At 53.3% G+C, this 19,800-nt stretch overlaps 3 protein-coding genes across 14 annotated transcripts; all 3 read right to left on the minus strand.

The window, feature by feature from the left end:
• Positions 1-335: 335 nt before the first annotated feature.
• Positions 336-5,083, minus strand: ENTREP3 (endosomal transmembrane epsin interactor 3; the record flags this gene model as incomplete). 6 transcript variants are annotated; one of them, XM_079728539.1, is made up of 12 exons in its annotated part: positions 336-509; positions 600-853; positions 960-1,028; positions 1,626-2,171; positions 2,436-2,505; positions 2,841-2,940; positions 3,071-3,243; positions 3,797-3,904; positions 4,069-4,188; positions 4,296-4,406; positions 4,605-4,661; positions 4,859-5,083. In XM_079728539.1, 12 exons carry the CDS (start codon positions 5,081-5,083, stop codon positions 336-338), a joined length of 2,007 nt encoding a protein of 668 aa, XP_079584665.1. The 6 variants fall into 6 exon arrangements, with proteins under 6 accessions (XP_079584665.1, XP_079584664.1, XP_079584662.1 ...); XM_079728538.1 differs by having other exon boundaries at positions 3,071-3,246; XM_079728536.1 differs by having other exon boundaries at positions 2,841-2,982; positions 3,071-3,246.
• A 1,135-nt stretch (positions 5,084-6,218) lies between these two features.
• On the minus strand, positions 6,219-10,499 carry SCAMP3 (secretory carrier membrane protein 3; the record flags this gene model as incomplete). 3 transcript variants are annotated; one of them, XM_079728551.1, is made up of 9 exons in its annotated part: positions 6,219-6,671; positions 6,951-7,068; positions 7,594-7,695; positions 7,809-7,964; positions 8,410-8,542; positions 8,989-9,109; positions 9,196-9,318; positions 10,023-10,100; positions 10,434-10,499. In XM_079728551.1, the coding sequence occupies 9 exons, from the start codon at positions 10,497-10,499 to the stop codon at positions 6,525-6,527; spliced, it is 1,044 nt and encodes a 347-aa protein (XP_079584677.1). In that variant the 3' UTR covers positions 6,219-6,524. The 3 variants fall into 3 exon arrangements, with proteins under 3 accessions (XP_079584677.1, XP_079584678.1, XP_079584679.1); XM_079728552.1 differs by lacking the exon at positions 10,023-10,100; XM_079728553.1 differs by lacking the exon at positions 7,594-7,695.
• Positions 10,500-11,172: 673 nt separating this feature from the next.
• On the minus strand, positions 11,173-18,465 carry CLK2 (CDC like kinase 2; the record flags this gene model as incomplete). 5 transcript variants are annotated; one of them, XM_079728546.1, is made up of 12 exons in its annotated part: positions 11,173-11,695; positions 12,230-12,320; positions 12,508-12,587; positions 12,748-12,830; positions 12,935-13,064; positions 13,701-13,795; positions 15,023-15,189; positions 16,000-16,116; positions 16,292-16,358; positions 16,712-16,796; positions 17,489-17,714; positions 18,296-18,465. In XM_079728546.1, 12 exons carry the CDS (start codon positions 18,463-18,465, stop codon positions 11,510-11,512), a joined length of 1,497 nt encoding a protein of 498 aa, XP_079584672.1. In that variant the 3' UTR covers positions 11,173-11,509. The 5 variants fall into 5 exon arrangements, with proteins under 5 accessions (XP_079584672.1, XP_079584671.1, XP_079584670.1 ...); XM_079728545.1 differs by having other exon boundaries at positions 16,712-16,799; XM_079728544.1 differs by having other exon boundaries at positions 17,489-17,717.
• Between the last annotated feature and the right edge of the window lie 1,335 nt (positions 18,466-19,800).

Here is a 19,800-nt window from a genome sequence, read left to right on the forward strand (position 1 = left end):
GCCACAGGGCCCGTGGTGAATTAGAGAGAGTTACTCTCATGCTGGAGGAACAGGACTTTATTTTCCTCCTCCAACGCTGTAAGCAGGGGCATCTCTCCGCACAGCCTGAACACCCATGCAGCGCAGGACAGAAGGTCTCCCCAGGCTGGAGGGGCAGAGGCAAGCAGCAGGAGCCCCTAGAGGTAGGAGGGAAAGGGATACTTCTGGGGGTGTTCAGCAGGTTTCTTTTTGTGTCAGCCAGTGCAAGGGGGTGCTGGAGGCTGCTGGTCCCAACCAGCTGGTGCCTGTGGCCCCAGCATTCATCTGGATCTGTTCAGTGTGGGAGGATGCCCAGGTCAGAGCCCAGTCTCCTGGCTGCCCCCACTGAGGCTGAGGCTGTGGGGGCGGGTGCCGCGCTCCAGCCTGCGGCCAGACAGGAGGCGTCTCAGGGAGGAGCCGGAGCTGAGGTCGCCGCAGCTGCGAAGGTGGAGGCTCTCTCGGCCTGGCCGGCCCCATGGGCTCCGGGGCACCTAGATGGGGCCACAGGAAAGAGCATCGGTGTGGCCCCACCTGAAGCACCAGGCTTTCCTGGGTGTCTTCCCTGGATTCCCTCACTCTACCTGCTTATGTCCATGGGCTCCATTCCCATTGGGGTCTGGGGCCTTCCTAGACATCTGGAGGAAACGAGTGACCAAGCCCCGGCCTGGCCAGCTGCCCTTCAGGTCCCCCAGGGAGTGGGCAGGTGCAGGGCCTGAGGGCAGGGGGACCTTCTGGAAGGCGGGCACAGGGTGCCGTTTCTCGGCTGAGCGGGCACGTAGCAACTTGGGGGAAGGGCAACGGGCTAGACGGAAGAGGCAGGCTTCAGAGCAGAGCCCTGGAGAGACAGAGGGAGAGGGAGAGTGGGTAGAATGGGAGGTGCAGAGAAGGCCAGGCAGCACTCCCCTACCCCCTGCCCCCTGGGCACCAACCGTATGCTTCACCTGTATCTGCAGAGGAAATGGAAGCAGCTTCTTCCTCAAGCACTTTGGTATAAAGGTCCCTGAATTCAGCTGAGAAGGAAGAGAGAGACAGGGACTGAGTGGGAGCGCTCAGTGGATGCGCCCGCCAATCTCACGGCCCTCCTGAGAACTCAAGCCCAGCTACCACACCCCATTCCCAACCAAGGGGGCATCATCTCTGCTCAGGTCCGCCAGCAACTAGATGGTACGATCCACCAAATCAGGGACTAAGGCGCTATCGTGCCCTGCTGCAGCCTCTCCAGTACATGGCACATAATGGTAATGACAAACACTTTCTGTGCCAGGGCTAAGCACTTGACCTGCATCTCTCCTCAGTAACTCCACAGTACCTATGGTGAGGTACTGTTATTATACCTGTTTTACAGGTGAGAAACTGAGGCTTGGAGAGGGTAGGTAACTAGCCCAAGCTGGGAACTGTGAGACTGCGTTCCAAAAACCAAATCCTCTTCTTTTAGCCATTAAACTGTTGATGTATTTCTAGGAGGGGACATAAGAAGTGTCTACTGCAGGAGTGAATTCACCCATTCTTCCTCCCCAGGGACCTCAACAGTGTCCCAAATCCTGGTGGGTATCACTGGCCCTCTAACTCCCAGTGCCTGCCCTCTCCTGAACCTTGTGGCGGCTCACCGGTGTTGCTGGAGGTGGTGATGCCCGGGTCACTGTGGGACCGTGGCAGCAGCAGCGGTGGTCGGGGAGCCGGCTGAGGAGGCCGGTGCCCCGGTGGGGTGAGGGAACCTGAGCTATCGCTGAAGCGGCGAGCCGGGGGGAGGGGGAGAGGGGCTGCAGCTGGCCGGCTGCCTCCCCGGGGGACCCGCCGCCTCAGCTCGGGGAAGCAGGGTCCCACCCAAGGCGGCCAGCCCTCCAGCCGGTGGCAGCTTCGGGCAGCTGTGGGGGCACCCAGCGGGGGTGGGGCCTCGGGGGCAGAGCAAGAATAGGAGCGGGCAGCTCTCGGGGGCCGCCGGGGCAGGGGGCTGTCCTCAAAGGGGCCCCGCAGGCCGCAGTCCAGGCTGAGGCAGTAGCCGGCGCGGCTGCGCTGAATAGAGCGGAAGAGCACGTAGTCAACGGAGCGCACGGAGCCCTGCAGCTCCAGCAGGCACGAGTCCTCCGACGGGCTGGAGCCCCCGGGGAGGTCACCGATGGCTGACAGCACCAGAGATCCGCTGTCCATGGACACTGTGGATGGTAGGGGCTGCCGGGTAGCACCAGCCTGGCCCGGCCCAGGCGGTTCCTCTTTTCTCAGGCCCAGCCTCTTGTGGGCCATCCTGCCTCCAGTTTTATCTCAGAGGAGACAACTAAGCCCAGGATTGCAAGAAGCCCCAGCCCTCATTTGTTCCTCAACCACCAACTCGGTCTCATCTCTCCCCCTCTGCCCCCCACACCCAGCTCTGCTATCCCAGGCATCCCAGACCTTGTCCACCCTCCCCACTTTCTGCTCACCATCTACAATGGAGGCCACTCGCTCACAGATGCAGGAGCCATCATGAAGCTGAGGATCAAACAGAGTGGCCTGCAGAAGACACAAGGGTCAAGGGTCAAGCCCCACACACTGATTAGGCCATCCCATAGGCTGGACAGAGCTCTAGAGACCTAGATTCCAGTCCAGCTTTGTCACTTTGTTCAAGTCACTTATGTGGGCCTCAGTTTCCACATCTGTAAAATGGAAACAACAGTTCTTACCCCACCCACCTCGCCAAGCTATCAGGCAGATCAAAGATGACAGTGAATGTGCTAGTGCCATAAAGATCATGAGAACTAGTATTATCTTTATCCAGTGACAGCAGCTCACCCAGCTTTTCAGGCTCTATCTCTGACTCCCCAGCCCACACCAAGCCCTGCTCTCACCTGGCTGTCTCCTCGTAGCCCCATGACGGCCTCATAAGAAGGGGGGCAATCAGTAGGATACAAGGGCACCGGGCTGTCCATGGAGCCATTGTAGGTGATGCTGGCAGGATGAGGGAGAGGGTCAAAGCCTGGGAAAGAACTCCTATTCCAAAAAGATCCCTCCCCACCAATCCCCGGCCTCAGCCCCAGTCACCTTCTTTAGTTTCCCCACAGATTCCACCTGGCCTCACCTCTGTGCATCTGTTTCTGAGCTGCAGGTGTACTCTGGGGGATAGTAGGGCGGCGGGGGCACAGGCGGTACAAATTCCTCCAAGTCCAGCATGGTGTGTAGGAGAGGGGCTGGGAGCGAGGATGTACAGCCCAGAGGCCCCAGAGGGCCTGAGACTGAGCGCTCAGGGGCCAACTGCTGGGGAGCAAGCAAGTCAGCAAACTTGGTTTCTGGGAATACAGCTCCTTGGCTCCCAAACTCCTCTCTCATCTACATTTTCTGGCCCCACCCCCTCCAAGAAGCTCAGTTCTGGCCCCTTTGCCAAAACCAGTTCCTCCTCTAACCCTGCCCCAGCCGAGGACCTTCAGCTCTTGCCCTGCCCATCTAGAAAGTCCTCCTCTACATGGACCTTTCTGCACCCAAAATCACTATCTGTTCTCTGTCCCCACCAGAACATCAACCCATTATCCCCACCCCCATCTAAGACCTTCCTGACTCCGCCCAACTTTTAGTCCCACTTTTCAATGCCCCCAAGACTGGCATCACGTACTTCTCTTACTCCCTGTCATTTCTCTCCTCACCCTCCTTTGGACCCCCTAAATATCCCTGCAACAGACATGCCTAATAGGTGACCCACAGCCCCTGGTGCTCAAAAGCCAGCACTGTATTCACCCCTCAAGCCCAATCCCAGCACACACACCCTGCCCACATCCTGCCTTATCGGCCTTGACCCCGGCTCCCCACTCACCGTGTGCACAAGGTCCAGGGAGAAGATTTGGATGCAGCAAACAATAGCAGAGAGAGTACAGATTATGGCGGCACAAACCGTGAGCCCACAGACGCTAAAGAGCAAGTTCTGGGGAAGGCAAGAGAGAGAGAGGGATGTGAGAGGCGCCTGGGGTGTAGTAAACCCCACATACTCGGGGCCTGTGAGGACTCCAGGAGGCAGAAGGGTGAGAACCAGGAAGATGGTGGGAGAGGAAGGAATGGCGGAGGGGGGGAGGGGGGGTGCACGCTCACCTTGAGGGCCCCTCGGGCTTCATCACAGGTGGAGTTAGGGGCAACTTTCAGTTCCTGCCCTGACTCTGGACAGGGCCGCAGTAGAGGAACAGGAGGGCAGCACACACAGACCTTTCCGTCCTGAGTGGGAGTGGAGAGGGTGAGGCAGCCTGAATCAGGACAAGCCCAGGTTGTCCTGCACACCTCCCCCAACCAGCACTCTCAGGCTCTCTTTCCTCAAATCTCACCAAGATGCATTCTTGGAAGTCTCGGGCCAGCTGAGCGTTTTTACAGGAGAGAACAGAGCCAGCCATGCTGAGCATGACACAGAGCACCGAAAGCAAGGAGAAGAAGGAAATCTGGGGGAAACAGGGCACAGACTCAGGGCTGGGACCCCAAGAGTACCCTCTACCGCAGATGGAGCCACCCTCCTTCACAGACATTTGTGCCTGGACAGCATGAATGGGAGAGTCAATTCCCTTTTGGAGGGCATAAATAGGCATCCCCTCAGGTGCTGGGCACCTGCCTCCCCGTGGGCATCAGACCCTGGCACCTACCACTAGAGTGAACGGCCGCTTCCAAGACACAATGCCAACCACCCCGGAAAACGCCAGCTGGGGATAGAGTGGGCACAGGCTCAGCCTGACAGGGGAGGCACCTGAGTGAGCCCCTCACCACAGGGTGCACCCAGCTCTGTAAGGAGGAGGAGGACCAGGAGAGGGAGGAGAGGCCAGGATTTGGACTGGCAGCTGGTGTGGAGGGGTGGGGCCCGAGGAGCCTCCCCCACCCAACAACTGTGCACCCAACTCACCGAGAATCCAGCCCAAGACGGGCAGGATCTCTTGACGCTCTCGGTGGTGGTGACAGATGAGGCCACCATGCTGAAGGTGACCACCAGGATGCCCAGGAGCACCTGAGCCAGCCCCAGCGTGAGCAGAGCCTGCAGCCAGGGTCGGTGGAGACGGAGGTGGGTAAGGCCCCGGGTGCTAGGCCGGCTAGTCAGCGAGCGGCTGGAATCACTAGGCGAGGGCATCATGCCTGCCGCCCGGTTGCCTGAGCCTCGCTCGGCCCCCCCTGACGCTTGGGAGCATCTCAGAGGCGCCCGAGGCCCCGTCCTTCCTCCTCTCCACCCCCCTCGCTCTAGACCCCACTCCCTGGCTGGGTCCCCCGGGGCATGGCCCAGGGACTCCAGCTGAGGAGGGGGCCAAGGGAGGGGCGTCACGGAGGGGCCCCGGAGTGCTCCCTCCCCACCACGGGCACTGGACGGGCACCGTGCCCGGGACGGCAATGAGGACGCGGGGGCACCGGCTCATCGCATCTCCCTAGAGAAGAGAGGCGCCGAGAAGGGCCGGTCCGGGAGTGAACAGAGGGCGGCGGTCCGGAACCCTGGGAAGGGTGGGAAGGGTGAAGGCGAGAAGGATGGGAAAGAAGTCTAGAGAAGAGGGGAGAGGCAGCGTGACTCTAAAGGCGCGGTCGGTGTGCCCTCAGTGTCCAGTGGGATCCGAGGCTGCCTGGTGGGGAGAGGCTGCGGCGGCGCCGCCGCCTCCTGGGTCGCCAGCCCCGCTCCCCTCCCCACCACACCCCCGCTCCCCCAGCTCGGCTACAGCAGGTCCGGGACTGGAGGCGGGGGATGGGGATGGGATGGTGCGGGAGGAGGGGCATGGTGCGAGGGCCAGCGCAGCGCACCCCGGGAGTTGTAGTCCCCGCCAGAGACCCTGTGGGAGGGGGAGAGGGAAGGAGGGAGGGAGGGAGAGGGAGAAGGGGAGAGGGAGGGAGGGAGCAGTAGGCAGGGTTGCAGGGCAAGCTGGCCGCCGGAGCTAACAACGCTTTCGGCTCCCATCTGAGCCCCACCCAGCCTCTCAGGCCCCTCGGCCTGCTGTGTTCCCAGCAGAAGTAGTGGCTTCTTCCCTGTCATTAACGGAGAGGGGTAGGGAGCTGGGCTCCCTGGCAGCTCCTCGATTCCACCCCAACCGTGGACTTCCCTCCCTCTTCCTGCGCCTGCTATCGGGCCCTGCTGTCCCATCCCCGAGAGCTCTCCATTTACACTAAGGCCAGGTCAGACCTTCCCTCTGGAGTCCACATTCTGCTTCCATTCTAGTCTCCTCCACTTTCTCTTCCATAATGCCTAGTTCCCATTAAAATTCTGGAAACGGTGTGATTTGTGTTCCAGTTCCACTTTCTTTTTATTTAAATAACCGAAGCAACAGCCTTGGCACAGCAGAAGGAAGCTGGGTTGGGGTGTGTAGAGGTGGCAGCAGTGTGGCCTGATTGGGGGAAGGGGAGTGGGAGGGAAGCAGTGACTGGGTCACACTGGGCTCCCCACACCCTTAAGTCAGGTTCAGCAGTCATGGCTGTGGGACTGGGGGCACTATAGTGAAGACATCAAGTAGTGACGTCTCATCAAGTCCCAGAGACCTCAGGGATGGGGGCTAGGTCACCTCCCCTAAGTGGCAGGGCCAGGGCAACCCAGTTAGGGGTCACGGTGCCCGGAAGGCATTTTCAGCAGCCCCAGCGGCTGCACTGGCAGCTGCGGTTCGCACCGCAGGGTTGGAGAAGACACCAGCTGCAAATTCTTGCTGGGCTTTCTGAAAGCTGGCACCTGTGCGGCGATACAAGGAGTGGATCTGCAAGTAGAGACATAGACTTTACAGCACGTTCTGGCCACTGTTATCCCACTCCAATCTAACGCCATCACCACCACTCACCAGCCTGCAGCTCTAGCTTTTCCCTTGTGGCTCCCTACCAACCCACACCCACACAATACCCCACAACACCCGCCTCCCAGGTCCATTAGCTGAGAACCCGTCTGTCAGCCTGGCCCTCCCCAGTTGCTCCTGAATGTTCCACCCATGCCCCTAGGGACACGTGATCTCACTCTCCTGGCCCCATCTACAGCCCCTCACCCGCTTTAGCATCACAATTCCCAGCACGGCAATGCCAGTGAAGAACAGGGCAACCAGCAGCATGAGCACAGCTACAGCTGGGTTGGGCTTCAGCACCACCAGAGCAGAGATCCAGCCACTGTAAGGAGGGGAAAGTATATGGAAGTGAAGAGAGGCTGCTCACAGCTGGGTCTCTGTCCCCCCAGCTTCTCCGCTGGTTATGTCTTCCCACCAGGGGCCGTTTTCTTGTCAGTCTGGCAGCTTTCCATGCACCGCAATCCCAAACTACACCTACTCTCTTCACAGTTTAATCCCAGCTTCTGAACGATCAGCTCCCAGCTCTCCAAGCTCTTCCAGACATCCTCACTCCAAACAGACCTTTCTGTTGAGGATTCTTCCTCTTCTCCAACCATGGTTACACATGTCTCCTCCAGGAAGCCTCTTCAGATTGACCACAGCCATCTTTCCCTTAATCTATGTCTGTTGAGAGTTGTGTCTGGGCTCTCTATCATGGAGGACATCTTGTCTCTCTGGTTAAATTAGCACCTCCCAAGGATAAAAACCACATTTCCTTTTTCTGAACAACTCCTATGCCAGTACCCAAGGCTGACTTGGTCTACAGGAGTGGGAGGAAGGGGTGAAGGTAGATGGCAGCCTCACAGACCTGAACCCCCAACCTGGGATGCCAATGGCCTGGAGGACAAACAGAACATCCTGGACGAAGAAAATGAAGAAGAAAACGAAGAAATTGAATGAACTGTCACTCCTGCAAAGAGAAAGAAAGGGAAGTGTAGGCAAAGAATTAGGGTTGGGTTGGAGAAGCAGAATGGGACCCATCCAAGTCCCCTCCCTGCCACCACCCCCACTCCCCCTTCTTACCGGAAAGCCTTATACATGGGGCGGTACCAACAGACGAAGGAGCAGGGGGTGAAAAGGAGGATCCACAGGATAGAGAGCCCAAAGCCTGAGCCATTGCTGGTCTCCACACAGAAGCTGGCCAGGCAGGCAAGAAAATTCAGGAGAAGAGCCAGAGTGCTGCCTAAGGGTTAGAGGAACAGGATGATGGGTCAGTGAAAGCTCTTTTCCCTAGAAGCGCACCCCACAGCCCTCACCCAATGTGGCAGACTAAGGAGAGGAAGGCGGCTTCTGCCTTCACAGGATCCTCAGCAGGGGAGACAGAACTAGCAAATCTCAATCATGTGTGATCCCCTTGGCAAAGACATTTAAAGGATTCAGAATACATTTATGCATAAGGACAGGGGGAAGGGGGAGAGGGCAAGAACATACATTTGCCAGAAGGCTGGAGAATAAGTTCTAAATACTATAAAAGGAGTAATCCAGGAAGATTCCTGGAGAAATGAGCCTTTAACTCAAATGCTGAGGATAGGTGAAGTGTCTAGTTCTGGGTGAGTGCGCTCCAGGAAAAGAAAGATGTACAAGTTACTACCTGTACTTTTCCTTCAAAAAGGCTTCTCACTACTCACACATCCAGAGGTAGTACATGGTGGATACTGTCTTCTGAAATTCCTGGGGGATCTCCATGGAGATATCCTGGAAAAAGCAGGGCTGAACTGGGCAAAAAGAAGGTAGAGGGGGCCAATTGTTCTGTCGAGCTGTAAGGCACAAAAAGAGCAGGAGGATCTCACAAGTGAGACAGAGACCAACAAATCACTCCCCCTTCCTTTCACCTCCGGGTCTTCTCTTCTGTTTCCAATTTGAGGGTTCAGAGAAACAAGGGTCAGTGGCAAAAGTTATATTAATACTGAGTGTTTATTATGACTTACAACTTCTAAGCACTGTGCCCAGCATTTTGTATAGATGACTTTGTTTAACCCTCACAACAATCCTGTCAAACAGGTACAAACATTACTCTCATTTTACAAGTGAGGAAACTGAGGCACTCAAGATTAAATAACTTGTCTAAGAGCTCACCCTTAATAAGACATAGCACCCAAATTCAAACTCAGCAGTCTGGCTCCAGTGCCCATGCTCTGAGGTCCTTTTTTGAGACTTCGAACCTGTCAGATGCCCTCCCCAACCGTATCAAGGACCCACTTACTAGCTGTGCCCCCGAGGGCAGCATGCTGGAGTTCTCTCTCCCTCCGGTCCAACTCCTCTGCCTTCCGGTTGAGCTCCTCCTGCTTCTTTAGCAGCTCAGCTGTGGCTGCTGCAGCTGAAGCCTGACCAGTATGAGCAGAGGCCAATGTGAGTCCTGAACCCCAGGGCTGGTCCCTCTCCTCAACCCCTACCCATACACCCCCTTTACCTGGGTGCTGTAGGAGCCATAGTTCTTGGGTTCTGTGGGGCTGAGCTTTCTCGAAGACTGCAAAGGGGGAGCTGAGGGTGGAGCTATCGGAACAGGGGCAGGAGGCTCATAGCTTGGTGGTGGCTGTTGAGTTTGGAAAAAACCTTAGGGATCATCTAGTCCTTCATAACACAGGAATCTAGAGTCTACTTGAATACCTTTAGACCTAGAACTCATTACCTAAGGTGGCAGCCCCTCCCCCAGTTGTTAGAAAGCTAGTTCTTGTGTTTGTATCAGAGAACTCTTTTACAACCTGCAGCAGGCCTCATAACCCCTCACATCGAGTTCCTTACCCAGGACTCAAAGCACTCATCTACCGTATCAACCTCACATCGAGTTCCTTACCCAGGACTCAACGCACTCATCTACCATATCAACCTCCTTAAACTTTTAAAAACTCTTACCTTTTTCTATTGCAGTGAGACAAACAGGTCTAGTCTTCTTTATCCCTTGTTTTCTAACTGTATACCTAAACATGGTTTGTTTTCTCCGCAACTCCAACCGGCCCCATCCCTTTTCTTCTTCAAAAAAGGCTCACCAGACAGGGTCTTCATCAGGCCCTGCCAGACTCCAGGTCCTCCCAAGACTTACATTTAGAGCTCAAACTGATGGACCCTTGGCCTTAGTGTCTTTAGGATTAGGCATCCCATGGCAGACTGGCCTCTCTCAGGGAGCTAAGATCACGGTGTTTCTTCCTTTGCGTGCAAAAAAGTCCCCTATACCCCAACAAAGTGGGCCTGTTGGCATACCCCACCCTTCCTCGCCCGCCCGTGCTCCCAGAATCTCACCTCCCGGGTCTCAAAAGGGTTGTAGACATCAAGCGTGGCATAGTGCGTGCTGGGTCGGTGCTGGATCACAGCTGGGTCCTGTGGGCAAAGATCTGTGGCTCAGCTGGCACCTGGTGCCTCTGGGGGAACTCACAGGGGCCTCTTCTCAACTGCTGTGGCTCCAAGGACTGCAGCTTGGGGGCCACGCTGTTGTCCCCATATTTGCCCCAATCCTTCACGCCACACTGCCAGTACCAGCTCCTTACCCGTAAGGGCCCGCCCCCCCAGGATGCTCACTGGTTTGTAGTCGTCGTCACTCCCACGTGGCGGCCCTTCCTCGGATCAAATGTCACGAACGGGAATACAAGTTAGCCCGACCCTCTAGACTCGAAAAATCACCCCAGCTGCCCCAAAGAGGCCGGCGCAAGTCACCTGAAAGGGGTTGTCAAGCTCGCCGGGCTCGGCGAAGGGGTTTCCACCGTCTCTGCTTTGAGCCATGTTTGCAACTTCGGCTTGGGCCGCCCCCTGCCCTCCACGCCCCTGCCGCGGCAGTGGCTCTCAGAGCTCCCTCCGCTCCTCTCGGTCCGCCCCGCTTCTCTGTGCACGGATTGGCTTTACACACCGGAAGGGTCACAAGGATCCCCGCAGCAGCAGGAGGGTTGCGCCTGCGTCTCGGTCAAAGGCAAAGAAGGAAGTGCCCCACGTGACACCTCTCACTCAGTCTCAGTAGCCAAGTGCCGCCCCTTCCCCACGTGACTTCCCTCAATTAACGAACTACACCTCCCAGCAGGCCTCGCATCAGAATCCCGGTCCCTCCTCGTCTTCCGAGACATACGACCGGGGTCTTCCGACCGGTGGTGGTAGTCTCCCAGGAGCCCAGTTGAAAAAATTTTTTTAATCTGGGCCTCTGGCTCTATCCTGGGGCCCAGCCTAAGAGCTACAGTAATCGAACCTCCTTCCCAAACCTTATCATTCCAGATAACCCTTCTCACCGTCAAGAAATGTTACCCACCCATCACTCTCCTCCCGAGACAAACTGGACAGGTAAACTGGTAACCTGACTATAGTTAATTTTGGAGGATAAGATGGGACTCCCTTCGTTGCCAATCTTCTCATCCCTCCACCCCAGCACCCCCAAACCTCAAACTCCAGGGATGGGGGTCAGATGAAGCACGTCATTTTATTTCACAAAGACTGTACAAAATTCCTTATAAAACATGGGATAGATGCCATCTGGTTACCTCATTCTGCCCCTATCCAACTCAATTGTGAAGGGGCAAGTGAGGGTGGGAAGAGTGTGAGATGGAATAGCATTATGTACAAGGCAGGGGTGGAAGTGATAGGTCCAAGTTCTTTCATATTTACACTATTTCACATATTCACAGGTACATAGGGAGCCAGTAGGAAGGAGTGGGCTCCGGCTCTGTTCTCTTGTATAAAAAAGCACCAGTGTCCTGGACTGGACACCCACTGCTGTTAGAGTGGCAGAGGGGCCCAGGGCCTGATCGTCACCGACTGATATCCCGACTGGAGTCCCACAACTTGGCGTTAGGTGGCTCAGCCCGAAGGCGGGCGAAGAAAGGGTGTTGAAGGGCTTCGCCCAAGGTCAGCCGCTTAGCAGGTTCATACTCTAGCATGCTTTCAATCAGATCGAAGAGCTGGTGGTGTTCCTCTGCCTCTGAGGTCAGATACCGCTGGTGGTGGAGGGCAGGAAAAAGGTGAGGCACGATGCCTTACAAACCCTGCGTTCTTCAAGGCCCTAGATTTCAATCCTGAAGGACCACGGCTCTGCTTGCTACCATTATGAATGACCACACCGTGACCATTTCTGATGTCACAGCTCACCCTACCTTCCCACTAGCACAATTATTCCTTCATACTCTTTGAAAGTTCTACTTGTATATCCTTGTCAACTTCATCAATCTTCTTTAGCTCGTCAGTAAAATGTAACCTCTTCAAAGGTAGTTTATTCTTTTTTGCCTGACCTAAAGAATCCAGGACATTGCTTTCATCTCTGGTTGGCTCAAGAAAAACATGGCTGTCTAACCTCATTCCCTCCATAAAACCACTCCCTCTTATCTCTCTTCTATCAACAAAGATGTCTTCTTTCGGTTTTCCTCCCCTTCTTTCCTAACCCTCTGCTTGTGAAATGCATTCCAGGGGCAAAACACCTTAAGAAGGAAGTGACCTCTGGGTGGTGGGCACAATTTATTCCCAGCCCGGCTCACCCGAAGTGGTTTGCAGTTTTCTCGAACGTAGCGCCCAGCTGATGTGTTCTCATCCCAATCCAGGCGACCCCGATAAAAATATTTCTGCTTCCTAGAGGGGAAGGGGGAAGTTGAGGAATCAGGAGGTTCCTCTTGTTGTGGGATGATTCCCTTATTCCCTCATCTCAAGAGTAGCTGAGGGGAGGGCAGGTGTCAAAGAAAAAAGAAAATGACGTGATAGAGACCAATTTTGCGGAGAGAAAAGGAAAAGGGTTAAGTCCCTCCCACTCGAGGTTCACCTTGTCTTTCGGATCATCCGGGAAGGGATAGGACCCAAGATCCTTTCCATCATGGCTAGATGTTCTCTGTTGTCATGGGTCTGGGAAACAAAGACAGAACTGAGCGTGGGACCGAGAGGGGATGCTGAGGTCTAGCCGCCAAGAAGATAAGCAATGTGGAGTGAGCAGGCAGCTCCTCAGCAGACAAGGAAATTAGGTAGGAGAATACCTAGTGGTCATATAAAACACCCCACCACTTACTTGGAAGAGGGTGAAGCCAACATAGTATTCGAAGATGATGCAGCCTATACTCCACACATCACAAGGCTGAGACCAGCCCAACTCTGGGTAGGAATGGGAAGGAAAAGGTACTATGAGGCTCAGGGGGCCCTATCCTCACCACCACACCCCCTCACATACTTGGACAACCTTGTCCTTCCCCCCTTACCGAGGATGACCTCTGGTGCTCGGTAATGGCGGGTGGAGACAATGGTACTATGGTGTTCATGGTCAAAGGTGGCACTGCCAAAGTCTACCACCCTTACAGCTGTGCTCTTCACACTGCGCTCATCTCGCTTCTAGGAGCAAAGCAGGAAGAACATGAACCTCTGCACCGAGACTGAGAATGAACAGACCGAGCTTCTACCACTATTCTCTAAAGTGCTTCTGAGCCTTAAAAAAACAACTTTGACCTCCTGCCTGCTCCCACACATGCCTTCTGCTTTACAGCCACCCCCATAGCCAGCAGACTAAGAGTGGGGGAGGAAGAAGATTTAGGAAGAACTGTGGAACAGCATGCAAGTCTCTATGCATCTGAAGAGTATACCCAAGTGACTAGTTTACAGTATTTCTGAAAATATATAGCAGGTAGCAAAGTGAGGAATAGCTTCCTTAGCTGAGATCTCCATGATCTCCAGTTAGTCAGTGGAGATGAGCTTTCCTTACAGAAAGAAAAGGAAGCCCAAACCAAGAACCTTGAAAGCATTTTCACTCTACTGGAAAGTTAACTGAGGTTCTTTTTCCAAATTCTCTTCCAATTTGTCTTGTATCTCTCCCCTTCCAACTATTCTGGTACTGCAGTTTTACTCAGTCAGAGCCAGAGCAGAAAATGTGGGAGAAAGAAGTAAAAGGGAGGACAGAAAGGGCTAAGAGAAAGGCAAAGTGGCATGGCCACCTGTGCCCACTGGCCAAGGGGTGGACCCTGTCCATCTTACCTTCTCTAGGTTGTAGGTGAGTTCGTAGTCCGAATTCACAAACAGAATATTTTCAGGCTTGAGGTCCGTATGTGTCAGCTTGTTATCATGGAGGACTGCAGAGGAGAAGGCCAGGTCAGGGTTGGTCCAAGTGGCCAGAGCTAACTGGTACCAGCTGACCCCAGGCTTGGTCACCTAGCTCAAAGCTGGTGAGAAGGCAGGTCCAGAAGCACTAGGCTGCTTTCTGCTCTACATCCAAATGAAATGCCTAGTCTAAGAAGGCCTGTACTTATTTAATTTTTGAATTTTATTTATTTTTTATACAGCAGGTTCTTGTTACCTGTTTTATACACATTAGTGTATATATGTCAATCCCAATCTCCCAATTCATACCACCACCACCACCCCTGCCACTTTCCCCCCTTGGTGTCCATACATTTGTTCTCTACACCTGTGTCTCCATTTCTGCCCTGCAAACCGGTTCATCTGTACCGTTTTTCTAGGTTCCACATATATGCGTTAATATACGATATTCTGCTCCTTCTGACTTACTTCACTCTGTATGACAGACTCTAGGTCCATCCACGTCAGAAGCCCTATACTTATTAACATCAGATATACATGTACTTCTCAACCGAAGTATAAAGATGGCTTGCTACGGGTTTTTTTTTTTTTTTTTTTTTTTTTTTTTTGCCACACCGAGTGACACGCGGGATCTTAGTTCCCCAACCAGGGATCGAACCCACACCCCCTGCAGTGGAAGAATAGAGTCTTAACCACTGGACTGCCACGGAAGTCCCCATGGGTTGCATTTTTGCACTGACTTTGACATGTGTCTATCTGACTCCTGTGACTTCAACTCTGTGGAACTGTACTGTTATGAAGACTCAAGAGGAAGTATGTACTAGTCCCTACCTGGCCCCTTGGCTGCACTACTCCCTGCTCCTGCCTGCTTTGCTGGGAACAGAGAGCATTCTCAGCTCAGACAAATGTAAACCTCTAGCTCGAGGAATCTTTTTGTCTCTTTGTGCTTGCTGCCTGACTTACACTTTCCCAAGGAAGGAGAATAAAGGAAAAAAGAGTTAATCAGGTGCTTTGACTTCAAACACTTTCTCTTCCAGCTCCTGCTAGGTTCAATGTGGAGTAAGAGCAATCAGTGATGGTAAGGACATCAGTGAAGGAGTTAAGTCAGAAGAGAAAGAGATGTCAACATGATAGTGAATAAAAGAACTGCAGATAATTGAGTTGACTGTTTAGGGGCTTCAGCAGTGCACAACTGAGACAGAAGAGGTTCAATGGAGGGAGGGGCTGCCCCAGAGTCCACCTCGGCCCGCCCCACTCACACTTGACGGCCTGGCACAGCTGGAAGGCCATGTGGCGCACTTGGTGGATGGGGTAGGGCAGGTAGTTGTTGTCTTTGAGGAAATCGAAGGTGCTAAGGCCCAGAAGCTCAAAGGAGATACACATGTGGCCATGGTAGTCAAACCAGTCAAACATCTGGACACAGAGGCTGGGAAGAGAGATGGGGGAAGGGGATGTCTGATGAGCTCCCATCTGCCCACCACCCCTCCAACAAAGAGGGACTGCATAGCTGTTGATTCCACATACTTGTATAAAAACATGCCAGCTATTATCACCAAGAAAATTCAGTTCAGCTAAGCAGTGGCCTTTCTGGCAGACCCAAGGAGAGAAGTACTACCTGCGAAACTTCAAACCATTTTCCTGCAACATTTTAAATAGTTAAAAAAAGTTCTATTTGCTGAGGAGCTGCCAAGCACCAGGCTTCAGTGTGGACCGTATACTGTCAAACTGCCACTTCTGCATTCTGACCCCAACTCCCGCTCCTGAAATTCACTCACCATCAGCCATCATTGGGCCCATGTTTATACCTACTTATGTCTCTGCTTAATACTCTTATTCTACATTTGGATTATGGAATGTGTGTGATCAGAAAAATTACACATAAATGTCTGTGGCTTCATTAGCATAGTTCTAGGTATTAAAAGCACAACTAATTTTTTGATGAAAATGTTGATTCTCAGTCTCAGGGCCATTTCCAGGGCATATCCCTACTGAGGCCATCTTGGGTCGGAGCCAAACTGCAGAGCAATCTAACTGCCCTGAAAACAAGGGAAAGGATTAGAGAATGTCACAGACTTTCCCTTCCTGCCCTAATGTTCTACTACTCTAAGATGATGAACAAAAGATGGATGGATGAGAAGGTCTATAACTCCCCTGCCTGTCTAGTCCAGGTCGGGAAGGTTTTCCTGTATAGGGGTGGAGCCTCTCAGACTCCCCACATACTCCTTCACTCACTTACTTCTTGTTGTCAGGGTCCTTCTCATTGATTTTCTCCAGCACATTGATTTCAAGTCGAGCTGCTTCCTTGTACTTTTCCACATTTTTAATGATCTTCAGGGCAACTCGAGCTCCGCCCCTATAGGATGGCAGGAGAGGCTTTTGCTGGAATCTCAAGAACATCTCAGACTGAACAGGGCTGCCTGGGGATTAAGATATCCTACCTATGGCTCATTAGCAAAAAAGCCCCAGATACCCCTCACTACCTCTTTATGGCTACCAGGTGTGGAGTACAGAGCGGGGCTGACAGTTACCTGCGATGGTCAACACATTGTACAACTCGGCCGAAGGTCCCCTCTCCCAAGGTGCTTACAATTTCATCTGAAATGAAAAAGAGCAGGGTCGGGGAGAGGGAGGGAGAGAAGGTGGGGAATGAGCTGAGTTCGAAGAAAAAAGGGTACAGCAACCTGGGGTGAGGAGATGAAGGAAGGGGGAACAGATACAGATGGTCACAGGGGAAAAAAACCCCTGCATGATTCCCACCACCTTTAACCCAGGGGCCATGAGAGCTGGGAGTGGACAGCAGAGGTCAATTCTCAACAGCAACTCAAACCACCCAGATAAACAACACCACTGAGAAAAGGCAAAAGAGGCTGTGACTTGGGTTGGCTCGGGACGTTAGGATGGCTATGGGACCATTACAGGCTATAGGATTGTTACGATTTGGCTTGTACATCGCTCTTGTAGCCAGTCCCCGACGTGGTAGATGAGGTGGCCCTCAGCGTCGTCCTCTACACTCTTGGCTCTCCGGCTGCTGTGCTGCTGTCGGGGGGCGGGGGGGGTCGGAGCAAGCCAGGTGTCGGAGCGGGGGCCGGAGGGAGGCGGGGTGGGTGGTGGAGGGGTCACCGGTCACAGGCGCCCAGCCAGGGGGGACAGACGATGATGGGGGACAGTGGAAGGGAACACGTCAGATGCAGTAAGTTGGATCGGGGTGAGAAGAGAGAGCGGCGCATAATCCCAAGTCCCCAAACCCAAAATGGGAAAGGGGGGAGGCACGGGCAGAGCAGAGAAGTGGTGTCGTTGCCAATGTCACCCACAACCCCATGCTCTACACGATGCCCTTCCAGGCGGGCACAGGTCTCCCCTTGCCCCCACCCAAGCCCACCTGCTGACGGGGCCATGGAGTACATGGGGGAGAAAGGCAGTTCACAAGCAAGGTCCCCATTAGAAGGTGGAGGCCTTGGGGGGTGGAGGAGCTGCTCCCAACACAATAAGCCCAGCATGCCAGGGAGGGCACTGGGGTTCACAAATGCTCTGTGCCCATCAATCTCCAAAGCAGATTCCAGGGCCCTCCAAGAGTCGGAGAGCTTCCAAGAGAGTAGACAGACTCAGTGCCCGCCTTACTGTCCATGCCCCAAATGCTCAGATGAGAACAAGGATACTTCTCACTTACCAGGGTCCCAGAGAGCTGAAGAAGAGTGGGGAGAGGAAGGGCCTGGGCTGACACTCACCGAAGATGAGCGGCTGAATGTCCGGCTGCGCCGCCTCCGCCGTCTGTGCTTCCTACGGCTGCTGCGCTGGCTGCGGTAACTGCTGTTCTCCCGATGATATTCGTAGGAATGCCGGTAGTCTGTGTCATAGTAGGCTTCTCCCCGATCCCGGCTGTAGTCGTTGCGCCTGTAGCTGCCACAGTATCGCCGGTCATACGCCCTCCGGTCGGATGAACGATCATCGTAGCTGCTGTTGGACAACAAACACCCATTAAGTGCATCTGTTCAGGCCACATTCCTTGTCATACAACTCCCTGGGAGGGCCTCCTCCTCCCCTCCAGTGATGCAATGGAATAAAGAGCCATTTCTTTTTTAAGCTATTCCTGACTGATATCCAGCTGTGCTCCAAACTATCCCTAACCCATCCCTCCCACTGAGCATGTTGCTAAGTTATTAAAACCATGGAGACCTACCTCTGTCTCGTCTATTAGCTCATTAGTTACCTCTAGCCCCTAGTCCTTTGCACTTGCTTTCCCTTTGTCTGGGACACTTCTCTCATCTTTCAGACAAGCTTAGATGTCACGTCCTCTGGGACGTTTTCCTTGAACTACACATCTTGCCAACCAAACCTGTTGGATGCTATCTCAGCCCCCTACTATATACTTCCCCTATGATAAGACTCTTAACACCACAGTGTAAATGGGTTATTTTGTTATCCGTTTTGAGCATCACCTTCCACCAGCTACTTAGCTTGAAACCAATAAATCTTTGTTGAGTAAACGAATAAGTGAGTGGGCCAAGTGTGAGTTTCTCTTCCTGAAGCCTCACCTCCGGGAACGGACATGGTAGCTGTCTTCCCGTCGGCGCCGCCGTGTCCGGTCACTGCTGCTTGACCAGGAGCGGCTTCTTCGTCTCTTATGCTTTCGGCTCCGATAGTGTTCATGGTAACTCCCCCGGCTGCCTCTCTCTGAAGAGTGGTACCTTCGAGGATGAGGCATCTGGAAGGGAAGGAAAAGTAGCAATAGTGGGGCGAGCTCTGAGTTTTCAGAAGCCCCCTCCAAGGACTGGCTGCTCCAGAGATGCTAAGCTGCTTTCTGCTCTTCAATTTCTACTTTTTTTTTTTAACCACTCACAACTTCCTCAGTCTTCCTCTGTGCTTACAAGTCCTCCTTAATGAAGTATATATATTCACCTACTAACTCTAGCCAAAAACTTTAGGAATCTTCCCCCCCACTCAGCTCATTGCTCTATTCTGATTTTCCTCAAACATGCCTTCATGAAGACACTCAGGTCTGGGCCACAGCTCATTACAGTTGAGACTGCGTAACTGATGAAGACTGCAACAGTTCATCATTGGCTGGTATCTAGGATAGATCTATGCCACGCTAAGTTCCTCATAACTCAACAAAATAATGCTTTACTACAGACTATTATCACAAATGCTTTACAATCATTAAAAGTGTATCTTATCTCCCTAAATAGGCCATCCATGTCTTGAAGGCAGGAATCCAGTTTCCCAGGTTTCTACATATAGCTGTATAAACCAAATATAAGCAAGTTACAGGGATCTGGGTCTGGCTCCTTGAACTATCTTAATCATTTCTCACATCACTGGCCAAATCCCCCTTGGGTGGTTTTAAATACATGTGGCTCCAAGCTGCAGTCAGCTTCCCATCCAGCCCCTCCCCTTTTGTGCTTACTAAGTACAGAATAACTGGTTTTTAATTAATATCAGCACCAGTTGGCTAAAAGCTGGCCACCTTCTGGTTATTGGAATTGGAATGGCATGGTGCACAAATCCTTTTTTTCCTTCAAGGAAAGAATCAGAGAGTAATCACTGTCACAATGCAGGAAGATGAGGAGGGCAGAAAGCAATTACATAGGCCCAGGGACAGAAGTCTTGTTGGGCGGGGGTAGGATTAGGTGTGGAAAAGGCATGACTCCAACATCTGGCTCCCATTCTGAGCTACTTCTCAAACTGAGGAGGGTGGCATTTGATTCATTCCTGGCCTAACAGGGCTTGTTGGAAACCAAGAAGATGCAAGCACAAGACTCTCCCAGGTAATCCAACCTTGCTTAGCACACCCACACAAATGTCATCTCACCGTATACATACTGCCACCAAAGTCCCTCACAGGCTGTCCTTCTCCACATTCCTCCAAGGATCTCCAGCCTGCAACCTTTCTCAACTTGTGCATCTTTTTTTTCTCTTTCTCACTCAGAAAATCCAGAAATAACTCCTAGGGTAAAACTCTTTCCACATCCTCCAAGTGACACGGTGGTGTCTTCCCCCTCTCCGGCTTTGGTCCAACTTTGATATTCTGCTCTTTCTC

Source organism: Hyperoodon ampullatus (assembly GCF_949752795.1).
Source record: "Hyperoodon ampullatus genome assembly, chromosome: 2".
NCBI lineage: Eukaryota > Metazoa > Chordata > Mammalia > Artiodactyla > Ziphiidae > Hyperoodon > Hyperoodon ampullatus.